We start from the raw sequence: 26123 nt of genomic DNA, 5'->3' as shown, positions 1-26123 counted from the left end.
GTGTGTTCCAACGGTTTATTAGGTAGGCCTTTCTAATAAATCTCTGTCTATTCAATACTTCATTCACTGCCTCTTCCGTGGTCATTACAATATTATGAATATACTGCGTCGGGTCCTCCGACGGCTCTCCCTCTTCCACAAAAGGTAAAGACATGCAATGGTGGTTATCTTGTTGTGGCGCGACAAATTCGACAAAACTTGCACAGCGACAAATTATGATGTGTGGTGCGACAAAACTTCGGCGATAACGCGAAAGGGCGAACAATTTTGTGTTTGGTGTGAACGCACAGTAAGGGGTTACTTGGGATAAAAGGAGCGGTTATCTTGAGTGGCTCCACAGATACAAAAGAGGTTCTACAGTTAGAGAGAGAGGTTGTACAGGTAAAAGGGGAGGTTATGCCGGTAAAAGGGAGATTTCCACAGGTAGATGGGGAGGTTCTACATGTAGAAAGTAGATGCTAGTAGTATAAATGAGATGCTACCGGTAGAAATGAGGGTTCTAGAGGTAAAATGGGGTGTTCTTGAACTAGGCAGGAGTTGCTACAGGTAGAAAGGAGGGGCTACATGCAGAAACCAGGCTGTAGAGGTAACAGGGTAGGTTCTTCAGGTAGAAAGGGGATGTTACCCAGGTAGAACAGGTATAGTGATCCTTCTGTCCCTCTGTGGTGCTCCAGGATGAAGAGCTGGCCAGGCAGCTGGTGGAGTTAGGCCAATGGGGCACCGTTCTCACGCGCGAGGAGTTTCAGTCCCGCAAAGTTTCTCCATCGCTGAGGAACCAGCACCGGTAAGTGAAGCAGAAAACACCAGTACTCTCACAGGCCCTCTCCCAAGGCCTGGAGAGCCCAGGATCTCCATCTCTAACCATCTGAAGAGGACCTCTGTGTGATGGGGCACCAAGGATTGGACTGTTACCTATTTATTTTTGAGGACAGCTGATTACCACGCTATTAATATTTCATTGACATTATTGTCTATGAAATGGACCCACCCTTGTATGAACCTGTGGGGACTTGTTGTTGCATTGAAGGAGCTCTGGCATCAGGAAACCTTCCATATTCCAACTATTCCTACAATGTAGGTGCTTTCGAAAGTGGGAAACTACTTGACCAACATGAGAATTGATGAAGTCATTCTTGTTTTTTGCGTATTCCTTTGAATTACATGTTTTTTCTTTCTTTCTTTTTTTCTCTTTCTTTGAAATGATCATCTTTGTTTGAGTACATTTTTCTTCTAGGTCTCAAATCAGATCTTACAAACTATGGGATTCCTGTAATTCCCCTTGATAAAATCTACCACCCCCCCCACACACATACACACATAAACACACCCACGCACGCACCCACACACACGCACCCACACACACACACACACACACACACACACACACACACACACACACACACACACACACACACACACACACACACACACACACACACACACACACACACACACACACACACTGTTTACCCTGCTAGGCATGATTGAAAGTTGTAATGCATTCATTGTGTATACAATTGAGATGGATATTTATAGTTTTCTTTTATCGCAGACACATATATTGGTAGATGTTATTTTCTTTACCTTGACATGTTTCGACGGATATACTTCCGTATTCATCAGAAGGTCACACGGGTGTATTAGTGTGAAGCGTTCTTATCAGCTGATGTTAACGGAGATGTGACGGATGATGCAAATAGTACAGCAACGCCTACAAAAGGACAAAAAACTCAAGAAACGCACAAATTTGACAGTAATGGACATCTGTCAATTACTCCATTTCATCGCCACCTCAACTTATTTTCAGTTCCGCACAAAAATATACAGGCGGAAAGAGGGTTTCGCCATGGGGGATCCACTATCAGCCATAACGTTTGGCTTCTTTATGGAATACCTGGAGAAGGAAGCAATAACATCAGCACCGGAGTAGTACAGGCCAACACTATGGAAGAGGTACGTTGACGACATTCTGGAAAAAGTAAAGAGACGACATACACAAGAAATCACAGATCACCTCAATTCGATTGACCACACTGGCAACATAAAGTTACCACATGAAGAAGAAACAGACAGATCCATTGATTTTTTGGGACATAAAAATCTCCTTCAATCCACACGATTAAAGGAGACATCAAAATAAAAATCTATAGGAAACCGAAACACACAGACTAATACCTACTTTGGACATCAGAACACCCAATAGCACATAAACTCAGTGGTTAGAACACTACTTGAACGGGCAGCTTTAACAACGGATCCCAAGGACAGAGCACAGGAGGAGCAACATATTCAGAATGCACTGAAAACACAGTGCATTCTGAATATGTATCCACAATGGGCAATACAGAAAGGAACGCAACAGGTAAAAGCAAAAGAGGAAACACAAACAAAGGAAAGGAAAAAACATAAGGAACAAAAAAGGGAGAGCAGAGAAGCAGTGAAACTGCCGTACATCAGAGGGGTCGCTGAGCGCTTCCAGAGGGTCATGAAAAAGCACAGAATAAACACACTGGTAAAACCACACACAAAAAGGCCACAGCTGCTAGTCACCCAAAGTTCAAAATTGATCAACACAATAAATTAGAGATGCACCGATCAACCGGCCGCCGATTAAAAAAGCCGGTTTTGTATCCAATCGGTCACAATCGGTGACCTGCCGGTCACTGTCGTAATTTCCGGTTTTCGGCCGATCAAACTCACCCGCATGCGCGGTGCGTAGCAGCTCAAGGCGCCCAGAGCGCGGGAAGAAAACATGTCGCTGATTTGGACTTATTTCACTGTGTGCCAGAACGACCCAAAACACGCTGTTTGTAATGCTTGCAAGTCAAAAATAAGCCGTGGGGGATCATGTTGCTAGGTACGCGTCCTGCGTCCCTGACGCATTAAAATCTGAAAGGACGCACTAAACTCACTATCCATGCGTCCCGGGGACGCATCTAATTTTCCCCATGAAAAACGATACATTGTGAACATTAAACAACTCGTGTTTAATCACAGTAACTGGCCAAAGAAACCTTCTTGTGAGCAGACCGGACAAGCGCTGTTTCAACCCTCTGTGCATCTACTCGGCGCAGACGTGATCCCCTGTACAAAGTATCGCGACATGCTAATTTAGCCGCTACCAAAACAACTAGCTAGTCACCGCTGATTTCATTTCAACAATTAAAAATACGAACTTCATAGTAAATAAACCCACGTTTCCACTGCTCGATGCTGTGCTCATTCGTGTCGATTATGTTGTAACTAGGGTGACCAGATTTGAGTTTGTGAAAAAGAGGACACTTCGTCGCTGTCAAGTGAACTGACAGCTGTCCCGCATCGGGGACAATCCCTTTCTGAGAACTGAGAGTCTGAGAACCTGACGCAGTCTTTAAGATTCATAATATCAGATAATATCCCCGTCAGTTCGGCCACAGCGCAATGACTGAATAAAAACTGTAAAAAAACAATTATTTTGACAGATGTGCCCGAAGTTACTACTGTACAACCTTGTTGATGACCAACATTTAGAAAGACATGTAGGCCTACTTTTAATTCAGCCTTGGGTGAAATCGAAGTGTTACACCTTTCTGGCTGTCGGCTCCCAGACCGTAGTCGAGGAGCACAGGAGAGACGATCCCTCCAGGGCCGATGTTCTCTCGGGGGTAACACCCTTCACTTTGACCGGCAGTGGGTCTGCTTATAGGTCGGAGGTTCGCGCATGTCAGACTCAGGGAGATTATAGAAAAATATATGTCAAATTTGTCAGTTTGCCATTTGTCTACCAGGGGTTCTCAAAGTATTGACAGTTGAGGGCCAATTTAGGAACCCAAAATTTGGCTGAGGGCAACCAAAGGAAAAAAGAATTGGCGGGAAACGCCGTCAGCATCCCAGTGGTGAAAAAAAACATTGCACCGTGGCCCTCTGGGAGTGAGGTCAATGAGGTCTAAATCAAGAAACTGAGATTCATCCTTTCAAAGTAATGTACAGTTGGATTAGAACTAACAAATGTAAAAGGATTCAATTGAAAGCTAGAGAGTCGACTTTTCTCTTTATATTTATTTATTTTTGTTTAATTTAATATTGATATAATAATAAAAAAATAAAAAAAATATTTTTTAATAACTTACATCTGTATAACATTGCGGGCCGCCAGGAATGTTTCTGCGGGCCGCCATTGGCCCGCGGGCCGCACTTTGAGAACAAATGGCCTAGTCAATATGTTAACCTACTTATTTATTTATGTCAACCGTGACCCGCCTGCAATTCCTTCAAGTAGGCTATTACTTTTTTTTGTGGATTATCCACGGTGACTGCGGGTATGACAGCCAACCGCGCATCTCTAGTCTAGACCTCTTTAGAATAATCTGCATACTCCCGAATGTTTTTAATTTTTTATGAATGAAGTCACCTGAATGCAAGAATGAGTTCACGTCTGAGTGTAGGCTACAAACGCGATTAACTATTTACAAGTGCAAAAACGCCAACATATTCTTTATTTTGCCGACCACCACAAAAGTCTCGTAAGGAAAGTTCCTCTGCGTCTCTCTCGTAGATCGCACCATCTTTCAACGTCTTTGTTTAATGCGACTGCATCACCTTCTCTTACATAATCAGCAGCTCGCGGATTTCACTTTCTCTCCAGTTAGAACTTCTCATGATGATATCGCTGCGTTGTCTCTGTGGAACCAGCGCAGCACCTCTACCCAAGCCCTCCCCCCCAAAACCGCGGGGATGTCGCATTTACATCAGAATGAAACCCAATAAACCGCGAATGTGTGTAGGGTCCTGGAGGGTAAATTTGGGTGCTAGCTCAAGCCGGCAATTTACCTCGGGCAGTGTAAACGCGCTGACCTTGCCGCGAAAAAGGTGTGAGCAGCTCCTGCTGCGAGCGTGGTCTCTCCTGCATGAAACGGGTGAAGTCGGACTGGAGGTCTCGGTGGTTGAATCTGAGTCAATCGGATTCAAAGATCCGAATCCTTACATTCACCCATGAGTCACGAGTCCGTGGTCTCAATTAACCCGAATCTTTCGGTTCTGGCTGCTACGGACGACATTATTAAAACAATGCACGAATGTCATCAAACTGTAGGTCTATAACAACATTAACACATCCGTTTTTCATCTGCATAGTAACTTAGATTAAGCATACGGACCCGGAGCTGCCAGCTGCGTGGTTGAATAAGAACTTCCTGTAGTCAGAGCTGTACACAGATCCAGATCCATAGACTGAGCGAATTCATGGGTCGGATTCGTATCCGGTTGAGTGAAAGACTAACTCAAAGGATTCAGATGAAATGGGTCTGACTCGTATCCGGCTGGGTGAAAGATTAACTCAAAGGACTCAGTTGAAATGGGTCGGACTCGTATCCGGTTGAGTGAAAGACTAACTCAAATTACTCATATTGAATGGGTCGGACTCATATCCTGTTGAGTGAAAGACCAACTCAACGGACTCATAGGCTACTAAATGGGTCGGGCTCGTACTGAATGTAAATCGTTAAACTCTTTTGTTACAAAGGCATTATTTTACGAGAGATTGTATTCTAAAATGAAAGTAGCTTATTAAAATTAAAGTTGTTTGCTGACTATGTGAACTCTCAGTATTTCTGTGTTTGACGAGCTTCGAAGAGAAAAAAGATTAATCCATACGTTTTTTTCCTAATTCAGATAGCAGTCACGTTGGCGACATCTCCGATGTTTGCAATGCATCCTTTTTAATATTCAAATATGTTCGCGTATTTCCCCTGGATATCCTCAAAACTGCATTACAGTGGTTTGCTGTGAGCGTGCGCATTAGGCACTAGGGAGTGGGCTGCTGGGCTCATTCAGCGACAAAATTTCAACTGATTCAGATTCAAAGGACTCAAAAGATTCGGATCTTTTTAGTGATTTACTCAAATGACTATGAATCTTCTAAGTGAATCGAAATTCCCATCACTCGCCTAGCCAATGACACTCTGAACAGCCTCATACAAATCTCAATGCATGAGGCTGTTGAGCCCTCCTCTTGACGAATACAACTCACTAAATGCAGTCACTAAATGGTGGAGTACCGGCAGAAGGTCACGTTCTGTGACTAGTCTGGAAATAAATATATTATTTTAGCAACATAAAGTATTGTGTTTTTATTATATTATCAGCAAGTAGCCTAACAACTCAAAATGTAAAAAAGATTCTTGGGAAAATTCGGGACGGTTCAAAATGTTTTTCGGGACGTTTTTGGGAAGGTGGTGAAAAGAAGTACGTTTTCAACCCCTTGGGTGTGTGTGTGTGTGTGTGTGTGTGTGTGTGTGTGTGTGTGTGTGTGTGTGTGTGTGTGTGTGTGTGTGTGTGTGTGTGTGTGTGTGTGTGTGTGTGTGTGTGTGTGTGTGTGAGTCGGGGGCCGCTGAAGGCTCTAGTGCTCTAGTGTCAGCTTGTAGCTGGCAGCCGCTCCTCCTAGGACCCCTCCTCCCATGACTCCCCCATTGCTGTGTTTGCTCTGCACTCAGTCTCTCCCTCCACCCAGGGCTCTCTAGTGCCTGCACATGTATAAATAGAGCTGCTTCCCATTAGCCTGAGCAGCTAGCGTGCATCCCTGCACCTGTGGTAATAAAATACCAGGGGAATGCTGATAGCAGCGCCAATGCTAATCAGATGCTGTTGTAGCCCTGCTATAGCCCTGTGTCAGCCCTGTTGTAGCCCTGCTGTAGCCCTGTAGTAGCCCTGCTGGAGCCCTGTGTCAGCCCTGTTGTAGCCCTGCTATAGCCCTGGTGTAGCCCTGCTATAACCCTGTTGTAGCCCTGCTGTACCCCTGTAGTAGCCCTGCTGGAGCCCTGTGTCAGCCCTGCTGGGACCCTGTGTAAGCCTTGGTTTAGCCCTGGCTGGCAGGGATTAAAATTAACGACATCCCGGGGACATAATTGTCATCGGGAGGATCAATATTCTCTCTCGGGTCGACCTCGGGAAGAGGAGAATTTTGTGGGCACTGACTTAATTTTTCTGTTGATCGCATAGTGGAATGCTTATGGAAAACCAGTGGATGAGCGCTGGGAGGAGAGTTTTGCGCATTTCAGACGCAGGGAGAATATTGAAAAATATGTGTCAAATTTGTCAGTTTGCCGTTTGTCTAGTCAATATGTTAACCTGCTTAATATTATTTATTTATTTATTTATTTCAACGGCGAACCGCCCGCAATTCTTCCAAGTAGGCCACCCCCCAGGGTGTTGGTTGTCTTCTTGAAGCTAAACAAATCTAGTCTGGAAATAAATGTATTATTTTATCAACATAATGCATTGTGTTTTTATTATATTATCAGTAAGTAGCAACTCAAAATGTAAAAAAGTTTCTTGGGACAATTCGGGACGGTTCAAATTGTTTTTCGGGACGATTCTGGGACGGTTGTGAAAAAAGTTAGGTTTATCCCTGAGCCCTGGGTCAAGCCTGTTGTAGGGCTGCTATAGCCCTGTGTCAACCCTGTTATAGCCCTGTTTCAGCTCTGTTGTAGCCCTGTCTCAGCCCTGTTGTAGCCCTGCTATAGCCCTGTGTCTGCGATTATAGCCCTGTCTCAGCCCTGTTGTAGCCCTGCTATAGCCCTGCTATAGCCCTGTTGTAACCCTGTCTCAGCCCTGGTGTAGCCTTGTTACAACAAGGCCCTGCTGTAGCCCTGTGTCAGCCCTGTTGTAGGGCTGCTATAGCCCTGTGTCAACCCTGCTTTAGCCCTGTGTCAGCCCTGTTGTAGGGCTGCTATAGCCCTGTGTCAACCCTGCTGTAGCCCTGTGTCAACCCTGTTGTAGCCCTGTCTTAGCCCTGTTGTAGCCCTGTCCCAGCCCTGTGGTGGTAGCCCTGTTGTAGCCCTTATATAGCCCTGTGTCAGCCCAGGTTTAGCTCAGGGCTGAGAAAGGAAACCTGAACATTACAAAAGCCTAAACAGAAAGCAGATGCTCCCTTGGTCCCTGTGAAACCCAATCCATTAATATCAGATGGAATGAATGGCACGCTTGGTGAGTAGTAGTGATTGGTCAAATGGAAGGGCCGTCAAGAAGCTGTTAACCACTCTGTCTTTGTGGGACAAGGTAGCTCGGGCCTTGTACCAGTGTTCAATCCAACGTTGTAAAGTTCAACTAGTAGTCCTGTAGAATGTTGGAAAGTGTGAACGAATTAGAAGCAGAAGCAGGTGAATAACCTTACCCACAGCCTTACCCACTTACTCCTTCTCACCCACAGCCCACTTCCTTACCCACAGCCCATCTTCTCATCACCCTTAGCCCACCTCCTCAGCCACAGCCCAACTCCTTCTAACGACAGTTTACCTCCTCAGCCACGGCCAAACTCCTCCTCATCCACAGTCCACCTCCTCTATTCTGGTCTAAACAAGGGCTAACCTCCTCTATTCTGGTCTAAACCAGGGCTAACCTCCTCTATTCTGGTCAAACCAGGGCTGACCACCTCTATTCTGGTTTAAACCAGGATTTACCTCCTCTATTCTGCTCCAAACCAGGGCTTACCTCCTCTATTCTGGTCAAACCAGGGCTAACCTCCTCTAGTCTGTTCAAATCAGAGCTAACCTCCTCTATTCTGGTCTAAAACATGGATTTGAAATGTAGGCTGATTAAGACACTGACCAGACATGGATATACTGTACTAGGAGAGTGCAGTACCACCTCTGTCACTGTAGATGCTTGATTCAAGTGGAACAGCCTCCATGCCGATACATGACAGGTAGAAGCAGGATGGATTTCAGCACATAATATTATTTTTATTCAGCAGTTGTTCCGAGACAATGCAGGGTCTGTGTTGGGTTATAAATAACTATACAACATATATCGAATGTGTCTTTGGATACCATGCGGCCGCGGGGCGGGGAGGCCCCAGGCACAGTGAGGGTGCAGGTGAAATCTCCCGGGCACAACAGTTTGAAAGTGAAACAGAGAGGTGACAGAGGATTAAAACAACTCAAAATAAAAAAATATCACGCTGGGTGGAATTTCCCTTGACATTCACAAGCCCAAAATAATATTTTCCATCACATTCATTTTCCCAAGAACTCTTTAGGAATAATATTCTGGTACAGTAAATGTCGGTTGTCTAGAATTCGTGTAATATTGAAAGGTTACATCTGCCACACCGTTGGAAGCCTTCATTCAGTTAATCCGCCTCTGCAATTAGATCAATTATTTCAAAGTCAAACATTGGCTACCAGCAAAGACATTTCGGGAGGAAATGTGATGCCAAACAGATGTCCCTTAGAAACGTCCTGTTTTAATTAGTGTCTCAACATTCCAGGATTTCCCAGCACCCCACTGAATATTGATTTTCAACAAAGGCGGATCATTAAGTAGGAATGTTTGCTCATCCAGCCAATACGTTTTTTTATGGAATGACATTGATTACATTTGGAATGGTTAGCTGTGAAAAACCTTTAAAAAAATGTTTTGTTTAATAATGTTTTTTACATGTATTCATGAATATATTAATAAAGTAGAACTTCCTACATTAATCATTTAAGAGAAATTCTGTGAGGGCCAAAATGACATGGTTCAACGGTGCCATGCCGTAATTCCGACGCCTCATTGTTCCGACGTCTCAATGGTCCGAAATACTTCCCATTAGATCGACATGCCACTATGCCGACGGTTCAATGTTACGAAAACGGAACCCATTGTTCCGAAGGGCCGTCTGTCCGATGTGTCAAACAAAAGGCGCATTATAGGCCGAATAGGCCTAAATATAAAGAGTTTTATACCTCTCTCTCTCTCTCTCTCTCTCTCTCTCTCTCTCTGTCTCTCTCTCTCTCTCTCTCTCTCTCTCTCTCTCTCTCTCTCTCTCTCTCTCTCTCTCTCTCTCTCTCTCTCTCTCTCTCTCTCTCTCTCTCTCTCTCAATATTGGAGAGCAAAGTGACAAAAGAGAGAGAGAGAGAGAGAGAGAGCGCGGTATGAAACTCTTTATGTAGGCCTATTCGGCATATTGAACCGTCGGACTAATGCGCCTCCTTTTTGAAAATTCGGACAAACGGCCCTTCGGACCAATGGGTTCCGTTTTCGTAACATTGAACCATCGGCATAGTGGCATGTCGATCCAATGGGAAATATTTCAGACCAATGAGACGTCGGAACAATGAGGTGTCGGAATTACGGGCAGGCCCCGGTTCAACAGGGCACCTTGTTTGTGAAAGGGATTGTCCCTACGCCCTATGGCATGGCTAGCCGTCTGTGAGCTAGCAGCTAGCCATCTTTGAGTGGGCAGTTAGCCTTCAGCCATCTATGAGGTCTTAGCCACCAGGTATACAGACAGTGTGTCTTTCCCAACACAGTTCTGTGTAAAGCACGTCCCCCAATCCCGCGAGTGGACCAGTCTATATTCTGAAATATAGCATGCAGTGAAGAGACTACAGTCTGACTATCCTCAGGGACACTTGGAAACCATTTGCTATATTAATGGTTTAGAGCATCATTTTAGGGGCCAAAGTGAAGGAAGGAGGCCTCCCTGTAATTCTTTGTTTATATGTCTATAAACACAGTGGATAGCTCCCTGCTCAGCTCACCCCCAGCAAAGCAGGCCAACGCATCACACACTCAAAGTGGCTTTAGCACTCAGAGAACGGCCCTGCGCCCTCCGGAAAGCTCATATGTAGAATTTCAGCGGCAGGGTTTAGCTGAAACAGAACGTTAATCTTGTTAATGGAGATGCTAATAAGCCCAGCTGATAGCCATTACCCTTCATTTCTCCAGAAACCTCAAGCCCACCTGCCCCGACCACAAGACAAACACAAGACTATGTGAGGAAACGGAGCCTCACATCGCCTCATTGGTCACTAATAAGCCCAGATGTAATAGCCTGACTCTTGTTTTGGTTGATAAGATATAAATGGAATGAAGGGAGCAGTCTGTTAGGGTTAGGGTTGTATTGGTTAGGTAGTAGTGGAGGTGTTCCTGGGCCTGAGAGCGTGACATTGGGTTTCCTCAGCTACTGATCACTTGCCTCCTGAACACCTGTGTTTACTTTAGGCCTATCCCCCCCCTCCCCAGCATCCTGCAGCTGTCCTTCACTCACAGCAACCCCACCACCACTCAGCCCACCACTCAGCCCTCACAGCCCCACCCCAACACCCCTCCCCCTAGCACCACCAAGCCCTCCCCTCGTCTACCCCCAACACCACCCAGCCCTCCCTCCCCCAGCCCTCCATCCTCAGCCCCCAGCTCCGCAAATATGTGCTGCCCCGGCAGTTTTCCCGCAGTGGGATTCCTCTAAGACTTTCATTATGGGGCACAGGCCAAAGGAGCAGTATAAATAACATTGAAACTGGTATATTTTCACATTCAGATCCAGTTCCCTATTATTGTAATTTAAAGCATGGCACAGAGCCAAAATACTTGCTGTTTTAAACATGTTTGCCAGTTGAATCTGCACTCTGTGTGTGAGTTCAGTCTAACCCTGACCCTTTCACACTACAGTGAAAATGACATGGTAAGAATTACACCCCCATAGCAGGTGTGAAACGGATACAGTGATTTCATTAGGAGGGAAAATATAAAGTAGCGTGTGTCTACTTGGTCACTGGTTCAAATCAGCCTCTTGATAGTAAGCAGGTTAACAGCTCTAGCTATCAACACAAAGACCTTAATCTGCCTCAGGAAGGTAATGTATGGCTGTGGTGCATTAGTGTTCTTTACTAAAAGATTGGGACCGAATCTCACTGTTTGACAAATGGAGAATCAGAAATTGTTTTTTATGTCTCCATGACACATTGTTTGAAAATTGGATGTTGTGAATTAATTTTTGAGAAGACAATATGCCTGTTATTTTAACCAACTATGCGCTTGGAAGGTGGATTTATTGTGTGTTTCCAATTCCAACCATGTGAAATTATACAAATCTTTGTTCTTAACCAACTGAGGCTCATGCTAAAACTCAGTTCTTGGGAAAATCATCAGCCTCTGCTACTTCCTAAAATAGTACTGCTTCGAATGCATATTGTGTACAAAACAAAATCGTAGTGATCAACTCATCCACTTTTTTATATTAGACAATAGCAGAGCGGCATGACGGTTCGCCTTTCATTTCACAGTTAAAAAGTCCATTTGATGTCAATCCCACCATAAGGCTTTTCTATGAGGAGGAATGTGGAGAGACTAATTAAAACGTGACGTTTCTGGGGAACATCTGTTTGGCATCACATTCCAGATACCCCTGCCTCGTGTTAAACCTCCTTCCTGCACCTCTCCTCTCAGCTGACATACAGTAGAGATGGATTAAGAATACTGATATGTTAAGTATAATATGTGGCCTATTTTCCTGATTTACTGATGAACATCCTACAGCGAGCCATGTGCTACATGCATTCAAAGGGAAATCAAAGTTGATAAAAGATATTTTAACTGACAATAAGCATGACCTTTTCCCTTGCTCATATCTACACTATTGAACCAACAATTCCTGACAGAAAACAGAAAAAAATCAGTTTATTATCATTCACTTTGCTACTGCCTCAACAGCTGATACTGTTTTGGAATAAGGAAATGGATTTTTTTAAAGTAATCCATAATTGCATTTCACATTTCCTTTCCTATCATATTTGCATGATCAGATCAGATCCCAAACGATTAACCATACATCTCTAGATGTACATATCTATATGTCTAATTAACAGTCTTTAACATATTCATGTGGCCATGTTTACTGTCCATGTAAACATGTTTACTGTCTTTTTACTTTTTTATTGCCATGTTTACTGCCAATGTCAGTACTGTATATTCACTATCTCTATTGACCTGACGGATTGTTTGCCCGTTGTTAACTCTTGCCGAGGGCCTTTGGTGCTGTTGGCTTTAGGAACCTCTGGTGCTCATGTTTTGTCAGGTGTACAGATTTCCAGCAAGCCCCAAAACCATGTTTCCATAGAGACGCTGAAGTCTGGGAGTAGAAAGCTGTCATAATATGATCTATCATTTCATCCTGATACCGTTCATCTGACACGTCGGACCGCCAGCGAATAGTTAGAAAACACCTTGGATCATGTTTGAGAAGCTGTATGATCTGGAGAGTAGATCTTGTACAATGTTCTCTATAACCCCAGTGTTGACCAACTTCCATCCAAACCTTTAAAGTCCCAAGTGTTCTTGATTCTTATAGTCCTCCCGAATTTGAAGTACTGGCTTCTTTACCCACCGTATTGTATTTTTGGGAGACATTCAAATTGTTTATTTTCATAGAGCAGAGATTGTAAAATAATTCTATGGGTTGTCTATAAAGACTTCAAACTCAAAGACTATATGAAAAAAAAAAGTCTTGTATTTTCCAGGACACTGGCAAGTGCAGGAAAAGAACTGAAAGACAATTTCCTGAAAGCTCTGGCAGAGAGAGAGGAGAACAATCGCAATGGAATATTGACTGTGAGTAAAATCTATTCATCATCATTATTATTATTATTATTATTATTATTATTATTATTATTATTAATAATATTATTATTAATACTATTGCTATTATTATAATATTTTATATTTTGAATATTTGTTATGATTACTATTATATAATAATGTTGTTTGAAAAATGAGTGTGACTATCTAGCTGCTACAAATAATTACAGACTCTGCTTGATTAAAATTCACAAAAAAAAAATCGAAAGCAAGTGAGCACAATTTGCTCAACATCGTTATGTTTTCACAAGCCATGCCAGTTGTAGGATGATACACTGGTTAACTATGGCAAGGACAAAGTCGAAATCCACCACCAGAATTTTTATGAAAACAGACGATTGAAATGATATTTATCATTTGACCAAAAACTGTAAAAGACCAGCCATCTATGTTCATAAGTGAAAGCTGTTGAACTGGATAATATTAAATAACTCCATGCAACCCAGTTTTGCGTTAATATTTTTGCATACTATGTCAGAAGAAATGTCTAATGTGAACAGTTGAGCTGAAGTGGAAGAACAGTAGCCAGGCGCTTTTAATGTGAACAGGCGTGTAACATTTTATCAGATGTCCAGTAATCAATAATTCAAATGATATGCTCTGCACATGTTATGTACAGCTCATCTCTGGTCCTCTTACAGAGTGAGAAGTATGCAGAGGCTTAGAGTGGCATATAATGATGCCATGAGGTTGTTGCTCCGTGTTCCTAGGTGGCACAGTGCTAGCCAGCTATTTGTGTCCTCTAATGTACCGACATGTCAGGCACTGTTACGAAAGTTAATGTTTAATTTCATGTGTCGATTGGATTTATCAGAAAATAGCATAATATAGCCTTAACCAACCCTATGATGGGCTATCGGTTCACATCCAGGCTTCGAAAGCATTGGCATGATAGCTTGCACCTATTTTAGTACAGTATTTTTTTAGTATGTATTTTAATGTGTCATATGTGTGTGTGTATGTTGGATGTGAGTGGACCATCTGAGTCCTTAATGAAGATTTATATTATACATTTATTTTACATGTAACCCTATAACAAATACCTCTATATGGGGCATAGATTATGGAACATTGAATGAGAAAAGATGTGGAATCATCCTTATTTTATATCATCTGAAACACACGCGACATTCCTTGGCTAACTTGCTTCCTCTGCTGGAATACCTTTATTTTCTGTCAAGTCCCACTATGTTGGAAAAATACCCCACATTGGAGCACTTAATGGCATGCTGCTTTGAAGCATGGTAACAAGTTATCTTTAAACAGGTTAGCAAAACCATGACCTTCATCAGAATATTTTTCTGTTCTTCTTCTGTTTGATTGTCCTACTCATTCGCGCACACTGAGTGCAAAAATATTGCAGATAAGTGTTAAATTCATGTCTGCAAAACCTACAAAACAAGGTGTCAGTACACCAAATGTACACTAGATGGCAATGTATCAAACACTGCCAACAATGTATGATGCGAAAATCTGTGGGTGATTGATAACTAATAAAAAAGGTTATTTCATCATTACACCTTTTACTTTTTGAATAGTATTGGAGTGTAAATAACTTCTTGAAAGGAGAGCAACACTTTGTTCAACATTTATTAGAATCAACATTTAAGCTAGATAGCTGTTGCTGGGAACAGCTGCATCAGGTTAGGCATGCAGCCCCGCTTGTCCATTCACCAATAAGTGATCCGCATCATTTACTGTATATGGAAAGCCGTGTTGCAGTTGTGCCTTTGATTTGAGGGACCTGTTACAACCATGTCACAAACTTGCATTTATCTTGCAGACACCTGGTTGTGTCGCTTACTTACTGCAGTTGTAAGCTAAATATGCTCAATTGTAGGTGGAATTTGAGGCTGAAGCTATCTGTTTTGTATTTTGATTTAAAGTATACTAGGTTTTCTAATGATGGAGAACTTTCCATCTTGGTAACGCTCAATCTAATTGCAGCATTTTACACAATCTATTAATATGATACTTTCGTATCAGGGACTTCCCTGCTGTGGTTCTCCTCTTACCTCTCTGATCAATTATGTTTTGATGTTTTCAGTGGCTATTGGTGAGTTTTTATTTCTATTTCAATTGTATTTGAGTCTTTTCCTCAATCGTGGGGTGTTCCACAGGGGTCAGTTATAGGTCCTGTCCTGGTTTTCTTCCACATACTTTGGTTCCCCTTGGTCATTTTTTTTTTAAGCTTCAGATGAGTCAGTTAAGATGTTTGAGGTTGTTCTGTCTAAAGAGATGGATAGACCTCAGCTCTCATGAAAAAGTCTTCCGTTTGTACACAGAATTTCCTTCCCTCCGGTTTCCCCAGGATACAGAGACACCAAACGTTCATTCTGAATGTATGCAGGATCTAAGAGGAAGGCACAGCTGTTAGCCTTTAATTTCAAAATAAAAGTGTGGTGGTGGGTGGACGTTACTTTCCATGAGTGTGTGTGGTTGTCTGTGTATCCTGGGGGAAACAAGAGGGAAGGGTAAAAAGTGTGGTGGTGTGTTGTGTGCTGCGGCCTTGTACTATCTCTGTAATCAGCTTAGCCTCAGTAACTCACCTTCTGTGTGTCTTTCTTCTCAAACAGTGCGGTTACGAAATGCTCTTTGCTGCCAAAAGACACACAAACAAAAGGTGCACCTGGGCAGTGCTGGCTGTATTTACGCTGGCTGAGAAGAATCAAATCCAGGTCACACCTGCGCAGGGAGCCTGGGGGATCCTTTGTTGGAGGTTAACCTGTGAAACCCAAGGTGTCCCACCATACTCTTCCCACCTGTCGGATGGGTCAGAGACCCCTGATGATGTCACAACCAAGTGTCACTATCGCACGAGGCAGAGTCACAATCCAAGTAGTGTAGTAGAATTGGTAGTATATTATGTAGTCGTCTTCCCCCATTCAACATATCTGAGTCATTTAGCCAAAACGACATTCTTTAATTATGATTTGAAATGTATTCAAATTCTTGAATCAAATTATTTTTTTCGTTGATTTTAGTTGTCTTTGAAAGACACTATTGCTTTTTTAATATATAGTCTTGTTAAATAAACTAGGGTTATAATTTGTAGCTCATTCCCATGGCTAAAGTTTTTATAGGTTAACTGATTTCATTCATGGTAATGTAATGATGGTTTACTCCAAATTAAGTTTGTTGTAAATGGCCGAGCGGAGGAGGAGCCTTGTTCACTTCCGCCCACTCCTTTTCGGATACGTCATTATTGGATTTCCTCTTTACGATTCTGATTATTTATTGTTAAATATGTTTTAAATCAAATCAAAATCAAAAGGTCCCGGAAGATAAACTTCTTCATATAAAGATAGAAGGTTTTACTAGGCGCTCTATTAATTTCTCACATCCTGTATTGTTTTGCAGCTTTTGAGTTGCTGTGTGTCAAGGAATGTAAGCTGCATAGTTGTACTAGTGATCATAATAGTGGATGATATCCACGCACCTCCAGTGCAGCTGTGCTGCTGCCTCCTAGCCAGTCTGAGGGTTATGTGGCCGCTTGGCCTGGGCTGGGTGTTCCATGCCCAGGGGGGATATCCTGCATGAAGGCCTTGTCTTTGTTCTGTGGCCCAGCCACTTCTGTATTGATAAGCCCCTGTCACTATAGATAATAAGGTGGTCAGTCATGCAGCCCAGAGATCAAGTATAGCATTGAAATTAAAGCAGAATTCCCACCCCTATTGAGTTACAGGCCGTGTGTGTGTGTGTCTCTGCCCGAGCCCTTTGTCCTTGACACGGCCAGTATAAACAACAATGGCAAGTTTAATTTCAAAGCAACAGGACAAGATTGCCGTCCGTTTGAAAGGCAAGAGTCGTGCAGCACTATCGAATGACCCGGACTGAATTGCAGAATGTTCCAGAGGTAGGGATAAAGGCTTGGTCGTAACTCAGCATCTATCATCTTGATTATTAACCACCTTCACACATAACTACAGACACCAAGTTACTTTCTTTGCTTTATATGAATTTCCAAAAATGAAATATTATTGGGATTGGTTAACCATAGCTTTTGGAAATCAAATTTGACAACCTTTTTTCTGTTGTGGATCTCAAAGGTGGTTATTTCAACTCCAAGACAGTCACATTTGGGTAGGCAATTTGGAGATACCAGCCAGAGTCAGCTCGATTTTTTTCGGTGTCCAACCGAAATAATCCTACCAAACAGCTCCCTGCAAAGCCACTCCCCCAAATACATGAATGCTTGCTAGATTTAGCAATAGCCAAGTCTTGTGGGAGATTCCGGTAATGTCCAATGAATGCATGGGCAGACTTGGCTCAGGCCAAAAGACACCAAAAAGATCTACCTTCTATAAACGGTTAGTAGTGAATAGAGCAGGTGGATTTATTTCCTTATTTAGCGTATATATATGTATATATATATACATATATATATATATATATATATATATATATATATCCAGGGTATCAAGGGTAGTACATTAATTACAGGATGTAGAGCAATTTATATTCAGAATAGTTTGTTATATACTGATAGCCTAGCAGGGGAGCATGCTAGCTGATATCACATCACGTGAAAACAGTCCATAGAGATAGAGCTTCATGCCAAAAGATTGGGCTGTATTTGATATAGGTGTTGAAACTGATAATGGTATTTGAGCTTGATGATCTTTGTTGGAAGGCAAAGAGTGAAAATATACACGCCCTTATTTGTTTAAAATAGAATATGTAACTTATTTATCTCATCTCAGATAGGAGGGTCTTGAGATTTGTTAGTGATGTGTTTAGAATGAGGGGGAAGGACTCAGAGAGTACAGCCAGTGTTAATGATAATGGAACGACCTTAAGGGCAACCGGCCGTTATATTATGTCTGCTGTCTGAGTTTTCATAGAACTCCCATAACAAAATGTGATCATACTATGTTATGTTGAACCAAACTCATTAATATGTAGGCTAATGCTATATACTATGCTACACAATGATCTACACCCCCAACCAATCCCTGGCCCTCCCCATTTCCCCATAACATTTTAGCCATTTGCAAACTTGCACACCTTTTTCAAAACATTGTTATCGATTTAAGACGTATATGTTCTTCCATCTTTCATTTTCTTTTGGTTATAGCTCTACGTCCATAAACCAAAGCAAATTCTTGTATATGAAAGCTTACTTGGCAATAAAAATTATACTACGCAGCACTATGCTGTAATTATTACACAACACTATACTGCACAACTATAGGTTATACTCCACAACTCTTTGCCATTACTATAATATGCTCTACTATATTCTACTACACAACTCCATACTAGACATCACTATTTTGTATAATAGTTAGATCTGATCTGATATCTACATAATAACATGATTATGATGATATTGTTTGGTAAATCTTGAGCTACCATCATATTAATCATGATGATATTAAAAACAATCTAAGAATAATATCCACCTGTTATGTCCCGGCCGCTGATATAAAGCTGTGCACTAAATGCCTTTTCAGCATCACAGCCTTGCCAACATCCTCTCGTATGTTGCTTAAATATGCTAGGCTATTGCAGTAAGTAAAGTGGTTCCTTAGCCTGTCAATGTGAGTGGTTGCCATGGTCTTTAAAGAGCAGCCTCTTTGGTGCATTGCTGCCAAAACACGATCCTGTCTAATTTCCACCGGGAGAGAGAGAGACACTATCATCTAGGAGGTGAAACTGGAATTTGATTAAGGACTGGGCCTCAAAATATGCTGGCTAAAGTCCCCCTGTTTGATTCTGCATCCTAGTGCCTACATAGCTCTGAGCCGTCTGGAGACCAAACTAGACCACACTAGACTAGGCCAGACTAAAGATCAGACCAAACTAGATTAGACTAGACTAGACCAGACTAAAGACCAGACCAAACTAGACCATACTATCAGACTAGACTAGACCAGACTAGAGAGGAGTAGAGAGGAGGCAAAACCTGACTAGACAGACCAGACCAGAGACTAGCGATCAAACAGGGATTAGACTAGACTAGAATATAGATTAGACCAGCCTATAGACTACAGATAAAACTAGACCAGACCAGATTAGACTAGACTACACCAGATTAGACTAGATTAGACTACAGATCAGACCAAACTAGACTACAGATCAGACTAGACTCGATCAAACTAGACCAGACTAGACTAGACCTCAGACTAGACTGGAACATACTAGACCAGACTAGACTAGACTAGACTACAGCTCAGACTAGACCACACCAGATTAGACTAGACTAGACTACAGATCAGACCTAACTAGACTATAGCTCAGACTAGACCACACTGGACTAGATTTGAGATCAGACTAGATTAGACTAGACAAGCCCAGAGATAAGACCGAATAGACTAGAGCTCAGACAAGACCAGACCAGACTACACTAGACTTTACTAGAGATCAGACTAGACCTGACCTGACTAGACAAGAAATCAGACCGGAATAGACTAGAGCTCAGACTAGACCAGACCAGACTACACCAGACTGGGGATCAGACCAGACTAAACTTTACTAGAGATCAGACTAGACCCAACCTGACTAGACAAGAGATCAGACTAGACCAATATCATTGCTGTAATATTGTTACTGAACTTTGCTAATGACTAGAAAATGTATGTTTTATTATTCTGATATTTTTGAGTTAAGACTGTTATGTACCACCAAAAATAAATGATTAAAGATCCCATGGCATGAAAATTTCACTTTCTGAGGTTTTCCAACATTAATATGAATTCCCCTAGCCTACCTATGCTCCCCCAGTAGCTAGAAATTTTGTTGGGTGTAAAACGAGCACAAGGCATTCTGCTTCGCCTTTGAAAAAGCGAAGCCCAGACGCGCTGTTTTGGAATTTTCCCAGTGTGTCGTCATAAGGGGAGATGCCACCTCCCCTTTCTCTGCCTTGCCAGCCCAGAGAATTTGGCCCGCCAATGAGACAATGAGCTATGACCGTGCGAGCGCCACATGTGTGTGTGTGTTTGTGTGTGTGCGATTACACACACCTTGGCAGCAAGGCTCCCGCGGGAGACAATCGCGGTCAACAATCACGGGCAACAATCCTATTTTCCTCCATGTCGTGGTTCAGTCTACTTCAGATTGATGTGCACGTGGAAGACGGTGACGCGGTGGTTTGAGATTCATAATATCGTCTGGAGGCGCACACAACTTTCGGCCGTGATAATGTATATTATATGATATAGATATCTATGCATTATATGATATTATTTCGATATAGAGCTCCAGGACTCCCGCTGGAGCACCCGGAGTGTTCTAGAATATTTACTAGAATACATCCACTGTAAATAAAGTGTATGGTACCATGGCCGCAAGCTGCTCAGGTACACACCCCCACCCATCTCCTTGACCCGCCTCTCTCCTCCTCATTTGCATTAAAGCTACAGACACTGAAACGGCGCGTTTGGGGAAAGCTCAATGTGAGACTGGCTCGCAGTGGCTGTAATTCTGCACCACGGCTGAATATCGGGAACGTCTTCAAATACTGTGTTGTAGGGGCCCACTAATATCTCTATTAAAGCATCCATAAAGTAGCACGCCATGGGACCTTTAACAAAACCATTGTAACAGAAACAGATTTTTAAATCTTATCATTGAATTGTCTTGAGACAAATGGAACTGCATGAAAATATCGAAGCATATGTCGACGCTTAGCAATAAACACTGCTTCATATTCAATGTCACAAATGATTGTGCGCAGCCCAGGCTGGTCTGACCTCCACGACCACATGTTTCTCATCAAACACACATAGATGTGGGGCACAGTGTGTTGAAATGAAGTTGCCATTTTAAACATGTTGCTGCTTTCCGATGTTCTCTTCCTTTGATATAATCTTGAAATGTTGATGATGTATGATCTTTCACCTCCATGTTTACAGTGTCTGAGGTAAACAAGACCACCAGGCCTCCTGCTCCTGATTGGTGCAATTCTCCCTCAATGCTTGGTTAAGGAAAGGATTTAGCTGGAACTTAAAGCCATGTTAAGAGTGAGTTCACCCAGGCATATAACGTTTTAACCTTTGGCTTAAGTAAACGCAAAATAATATGAGGCTATCTAAATAAACATATCCCCTAGCAAAGAGGGGCTGGGCTTAGCCACGCCCACCCCCAGACCCCCACTCTCCTACCAATGACCACCTCACTACACTATACTGGGGAGATGGGGAAACCACTACAACTACTACTACTAGCCTTGAACAAGCGTTTCCTTCTCTCACACCAGCCGCCCGCTGACAGCTGGGACATGTGATCAAGTATACATGGTTGTTTTTATGAAGGGATTTGAAGGGTGGAAATGGCCCTGATATTTAACCCTACACCTAGTATTAAGCTGTACATGTGTTTTGCTAGTAAGATCCTTTCAAGATGTAATTATTATTATTAAAATTGATATCATCGATGCAGGAGCAAAGACCTTTTTCTCAGTCAGCTAACTGGATATGTGTGGAGATGGTTCCACTGACAAGTTTAGCAGCCATGTTTGTAGTGAACATGCTTTCTAAGCTCCGTTGAGATGCCCTAATAGCACTGCGAGAGATTGCCCCAGGTCAGAAGAGTTAACCTCTGGTTATACCGGCCCTCAACGCAGATCCTAGGCTGACAAAGAGCATGATAGTCTGGTCTTTTAAGGTGTGCGAGGGACCCCTACTCTTCCCAGCACACGCCCACATTGTTCCCCACAAAAGGACACTATGAATACTTTGAGATTAGCTCAAATTGAATTGCATTGCAGATGAACTACTTACACAAGCACGCCTTGCTGGCTCGCAGGCACATACCTGATGTTTTCTACTGGGAGACTCTCCCGACTCCCTACAATGACATGTTATGGTGTATCTGTATATATAGATACGTGAGTGTATAGATGTTAGTAATATAGAGGTTTGACCATTTCTGTCAGAATGAAGAGCCAAAAAATGTCCATCCCACTCAGACACTATCACCTACTATACAGAGTAAAAGGACAGCTCTATCCCATACCACATCTCTCTCTCATCACATCTTATAACACATCTCTTTCATCCCATCCCACATCCCATCTCTCTCATCACGTCTCACATCTCTTTCATCCCATCCCACATCCCATCTCTCTCATCACATCTTATAACACATCTCTTTCTACATATCTCTCATCTCAACTCTCATCACATCTCTCACATTGCATTTCAGATGACATCGCTTTCATCACATGTCGCTCATTGCACCTCACATCAAATTGCTTTCATCACATCCCACATCCAACTCTCTCTCATTATATCTTTCCAACCTCATCTCACCCCCTCACCTCAAATCTCTCATCATATCTCTCGTTGTACCGAGGTGCAGCACAGAGAGCCATATTAAGTCATTCTTGCCTGTGGCCAGGCCACCTTTAACTCAATACCAATACCCTACCCTGGAATTATTTCACCCATGTTAGCAGCCACAGCGCCATCATTTATGTATGATTAGATGGCGTATATTTTCAACACTTTTCTTAACTTAATGTTTTATTGCAATAATTCAATACTTCAACTGTGCAATACTAATGTATACTCTCGCACTAACACTTATACTTCGTCATACTGTACATTTCAACACCTAATATTCTTATTTATACAATTGTTGAATTTTAAAAGATCTATAGATCCTATGGGCCCTATTTTAACGGTCTGAAACGCATGGGAGAAGCGCCAAACGCAGGTAGCTTTGTGGGCGGTTCTATGGCGATGTTGCTATTTTACCGGCGGATAAATGACTCTTGCGCCTGGCAATAATCTAAAAAGGGTTGGTCTGAAGTAGCCTAATTAACCGGTTTGGGCATAACGTGCAATAAACCAATGAGAGTGCCATCTCCCATCCCCTTTAAGAGCCATGAGCGCATTTGAATCTTACAAGTTTATATTTTGACAGCGCGTTTGCAGTCTCCGAAGAGACAAATTAATTTCAAATGGCTCAGTTTATGGCCAAATGATATGGTCTAATTCACACATGGAATAGCGTTTTCTTCCACAACTTCAGAAATACTATGTATTTCTGGTTCTATTTAATGATATACGCAATACATTAACAAACATCGTTTCGTACCAGTATTGTATGCAATATCGTTAACGACTTGTGTTCCTAATATGCATGTGTCCACACGTTAATATACATTGCCATGGACCGTATTATGCGTTATGTATTTAGTTTGCGTGTGTTTAAACAGATGGACGCACACACGTGCGCCCGCATTAATTCATTCTTTTACACATACACACACGCGCACCCGCATTCATTCTTTTTTTTTAACACTTGCGGTAAAACAATGTTTTCTCACGATCAAATACTCATCAATCCTAGAAGTTATGGACTTGTACACGATGTCTGTGTCAAGAAAATATGTGTTTGCTGTACGGTGTTTGCAGATGCATTGATTTAAAAGTACAACTTATTACCACTGTATCAGCTGTTCTTTCCCAAATAATTTACCAAGAATGTGTGGCTAGGTAGATAAGCGAAGCAAAGTGAATGTGCGAGGTGCACAAGCAACATTATGCATGCGCCCTTAAAATAGCATCTGAACAACGCGCCACTGACTTTAAACCAGGTATTTCTTGGTTTGTGGCGGAATTGTTTTCTGAAACGTCAAAATAGCACCAGGGAACGTTTGCGCCAAAACACGCCTCCTCCTTTCGCCGAACCTCCTCTTGGGGCGCAAGATCATTCCCTAATTTACCGACGCGTGGCGCAGGAGGGAAAAGAACTCTCTGCGCCAGTTGCAAACTAGCAACGACACATGCGTCAGTGTAGAAAGTAAATTGCGCCGGATGCAAGATGGGGCCCTATGTCTCAGTATAAACATTTACACTGTTTTTATATACTGTACTATTGTTTTATTATTGTCATGATATTGTGGTCATAAATATAATGCACAGATTTGGGGCATACTTATTCTTATTTTAATTGTTCTTAAAATTGTCTATGCATATATACATTTTGTTCTGGAATGCAGCATTGCAACACGACCCAATATCCAAAAGGAATACTCAAAGTATTTCTGTTTTACATTCAGATTCTCATCACATCTCTAATCACAGCTCCCCTCACATCTTACTCATCTTTCATCACATCCATCTCATTTTTCTTATCACATCCCTCATCATATCTCTCATGGGATCTCTCATTAAATCTCTCATAACATCCCTAATCAAATCGCTCATCTAATTTCTCATTTAATTTCTCATAACATCCCTAAACACATCTCTCATCACATCTATCCTCACATTGCTCATCACATCTCTCGTCACATCTCTCTCACCACATCTCATCACATCTCTCATTGAATCCCTTATCAAATCTCTCATCACATCTCTGATACCTCTCATTGGATCTCTTATGGATCTCTCACAACATCTCTCTTAACATTGCTCATCACATCTCCTGTCACATCTTAACAAATCGACTGCCAAGTACTGCCTCATAGGTTCATTGTGAAAAATCACAGCCTGCAAGTATCAACTCTGTTTCCACTGAATTAATGCTGCAAAACTTTACTCTTGACACCATTGGTCCGTGATTTGCATTCTCTGAGATTTTTTGCAGTACTGTGATGTTTCCCCTTCAACGCAATCTTTACAGTATCACCCTCTATTCTGTCTTCCTAAAGAGAGATTGTGGAAGGAATACTAGGCCTCAGCTAGGCCTCTCACAATAACAAATTTTTCTGGGTGATTAATTGCCCCAGAAATGATTGCGATAAGCGATAATATTGCTGTTTTTCAACTAATATAATGATAATGGCATAATAATGCAAGTACACCCTTTCGAAGATCAATAAACTTTTATTTTTTAAAGAACACTGGAACTGGACGTCTGGAAGACATTTAAAATATCCAGAATAAATTAAAAAAACAACCAAAAACAATAAATAAAATGGACTCAGTCTATTAGGGGGGTTACTCGTTGTGTCCTGTAATTATGAGCCCGAGCCCGATTTCAAACTGACATTTGTTACTTAGGCCTACTCTGCTAAATATATATAATATATATAAATATATATAATGTATAGAACGCCGGTCATTATCGGGAAAATAAGCCCCAACAGTGCGAACAGGACTTGCTTCGCCCTGAAGGGGCTTATTTTCGATAATGACCGGTGACGTTCTATACATTATCCCGCTTATTACACAGCTACTTGCCAAAACGAAAAAAAAAATTCACATGGTGTGTCTTTTTACAATTAATTCGTTACCAGCATTCGTAGTGTTGATCAGCAGAGAAATAGTCTGCCAAAGAAGTTGACGTTGCTTAGCAACCGAAGTCGCTGGAGTTGACAAGTTACCGGACTACTATCTATGCAAGTGAACGGAGCGTTCCACAGCTTTGAGAAGACCCATGTAATAAAGGCCTATAATATTTCTGTTTATGGAATAGATTTCTTCTCAGATTTGGCCAATAAAGCAATGATTTAAAAAAAAGAGTATGAATGGAAATTATTGCGGCCGGCAAAAGATTATCATTCATTTTAATTTATCGCGCAATAATTGATTTATTGATTATCGCGACAGGCCTAAACACAGCACCTGTTCTCTATGTCTTTTTCACCAGAGTAAACAGACATCAGCCCATTAGAGGGCAACCACACCAAAACACACAACTAGGGCTGCATGTGCAACTAGTATAAATGCTTGTTTACCCTCTAATTCACCTTTTTGCACCTTATTTTTAGGTTTATACCTGGCCATTATTAATGTTGTGACTAAATAGTCTTATTGATTTGAGATAGGTTTGTTTTATTTAACCAGAAT

General features: G+C 42.0%; 1 protein-coding gene across 1 annotated transcript in view; it reads left to right on the top strand.

Annotated features, from left to right (window-relative positions):
- The window catches only part of cfap299 (cilia and flagella associated protein 299), a 44997-nt gene that overhangs the window by 7260 nt on the left and 11614 nt on the right, over nucleotides 1-26123 (top strand). The window contains exons 2-3 of the mRNA XM_056591716.1: nucleotides 675-784; nucleotides 13260-13350. Of these exons, the coding sequence (XP_056447691.1) occupies nucleotides 675-784; nucleotides 13260-13350 (201 nt within the window). The remainder of the gene's footprint in view (nucleotides 1-674; nucleotides 785-13259; nucleotides 13351-26123) is intronic.

This window comes from Gadus chalcogrammus, chromosome 6 (assembly GCF_026213295.1).
Source record: "Gadus chalcogrammus isolate NIFS_2021 chromosome 6, NIFS_Gcha_1.0, whole genome shotgun sequence".
Classification (NCBI taxonomy): Eukaryota; Metazoa; Chordata; class Actinopteri; order Gadiformes; family Gadidae; genus Gadus; species Gadus chalcogrammus.
Note: the sequence above shows the minus strand (reverse complement) of the source record. Positions and strands in the feature narration are given on the sequence as shown.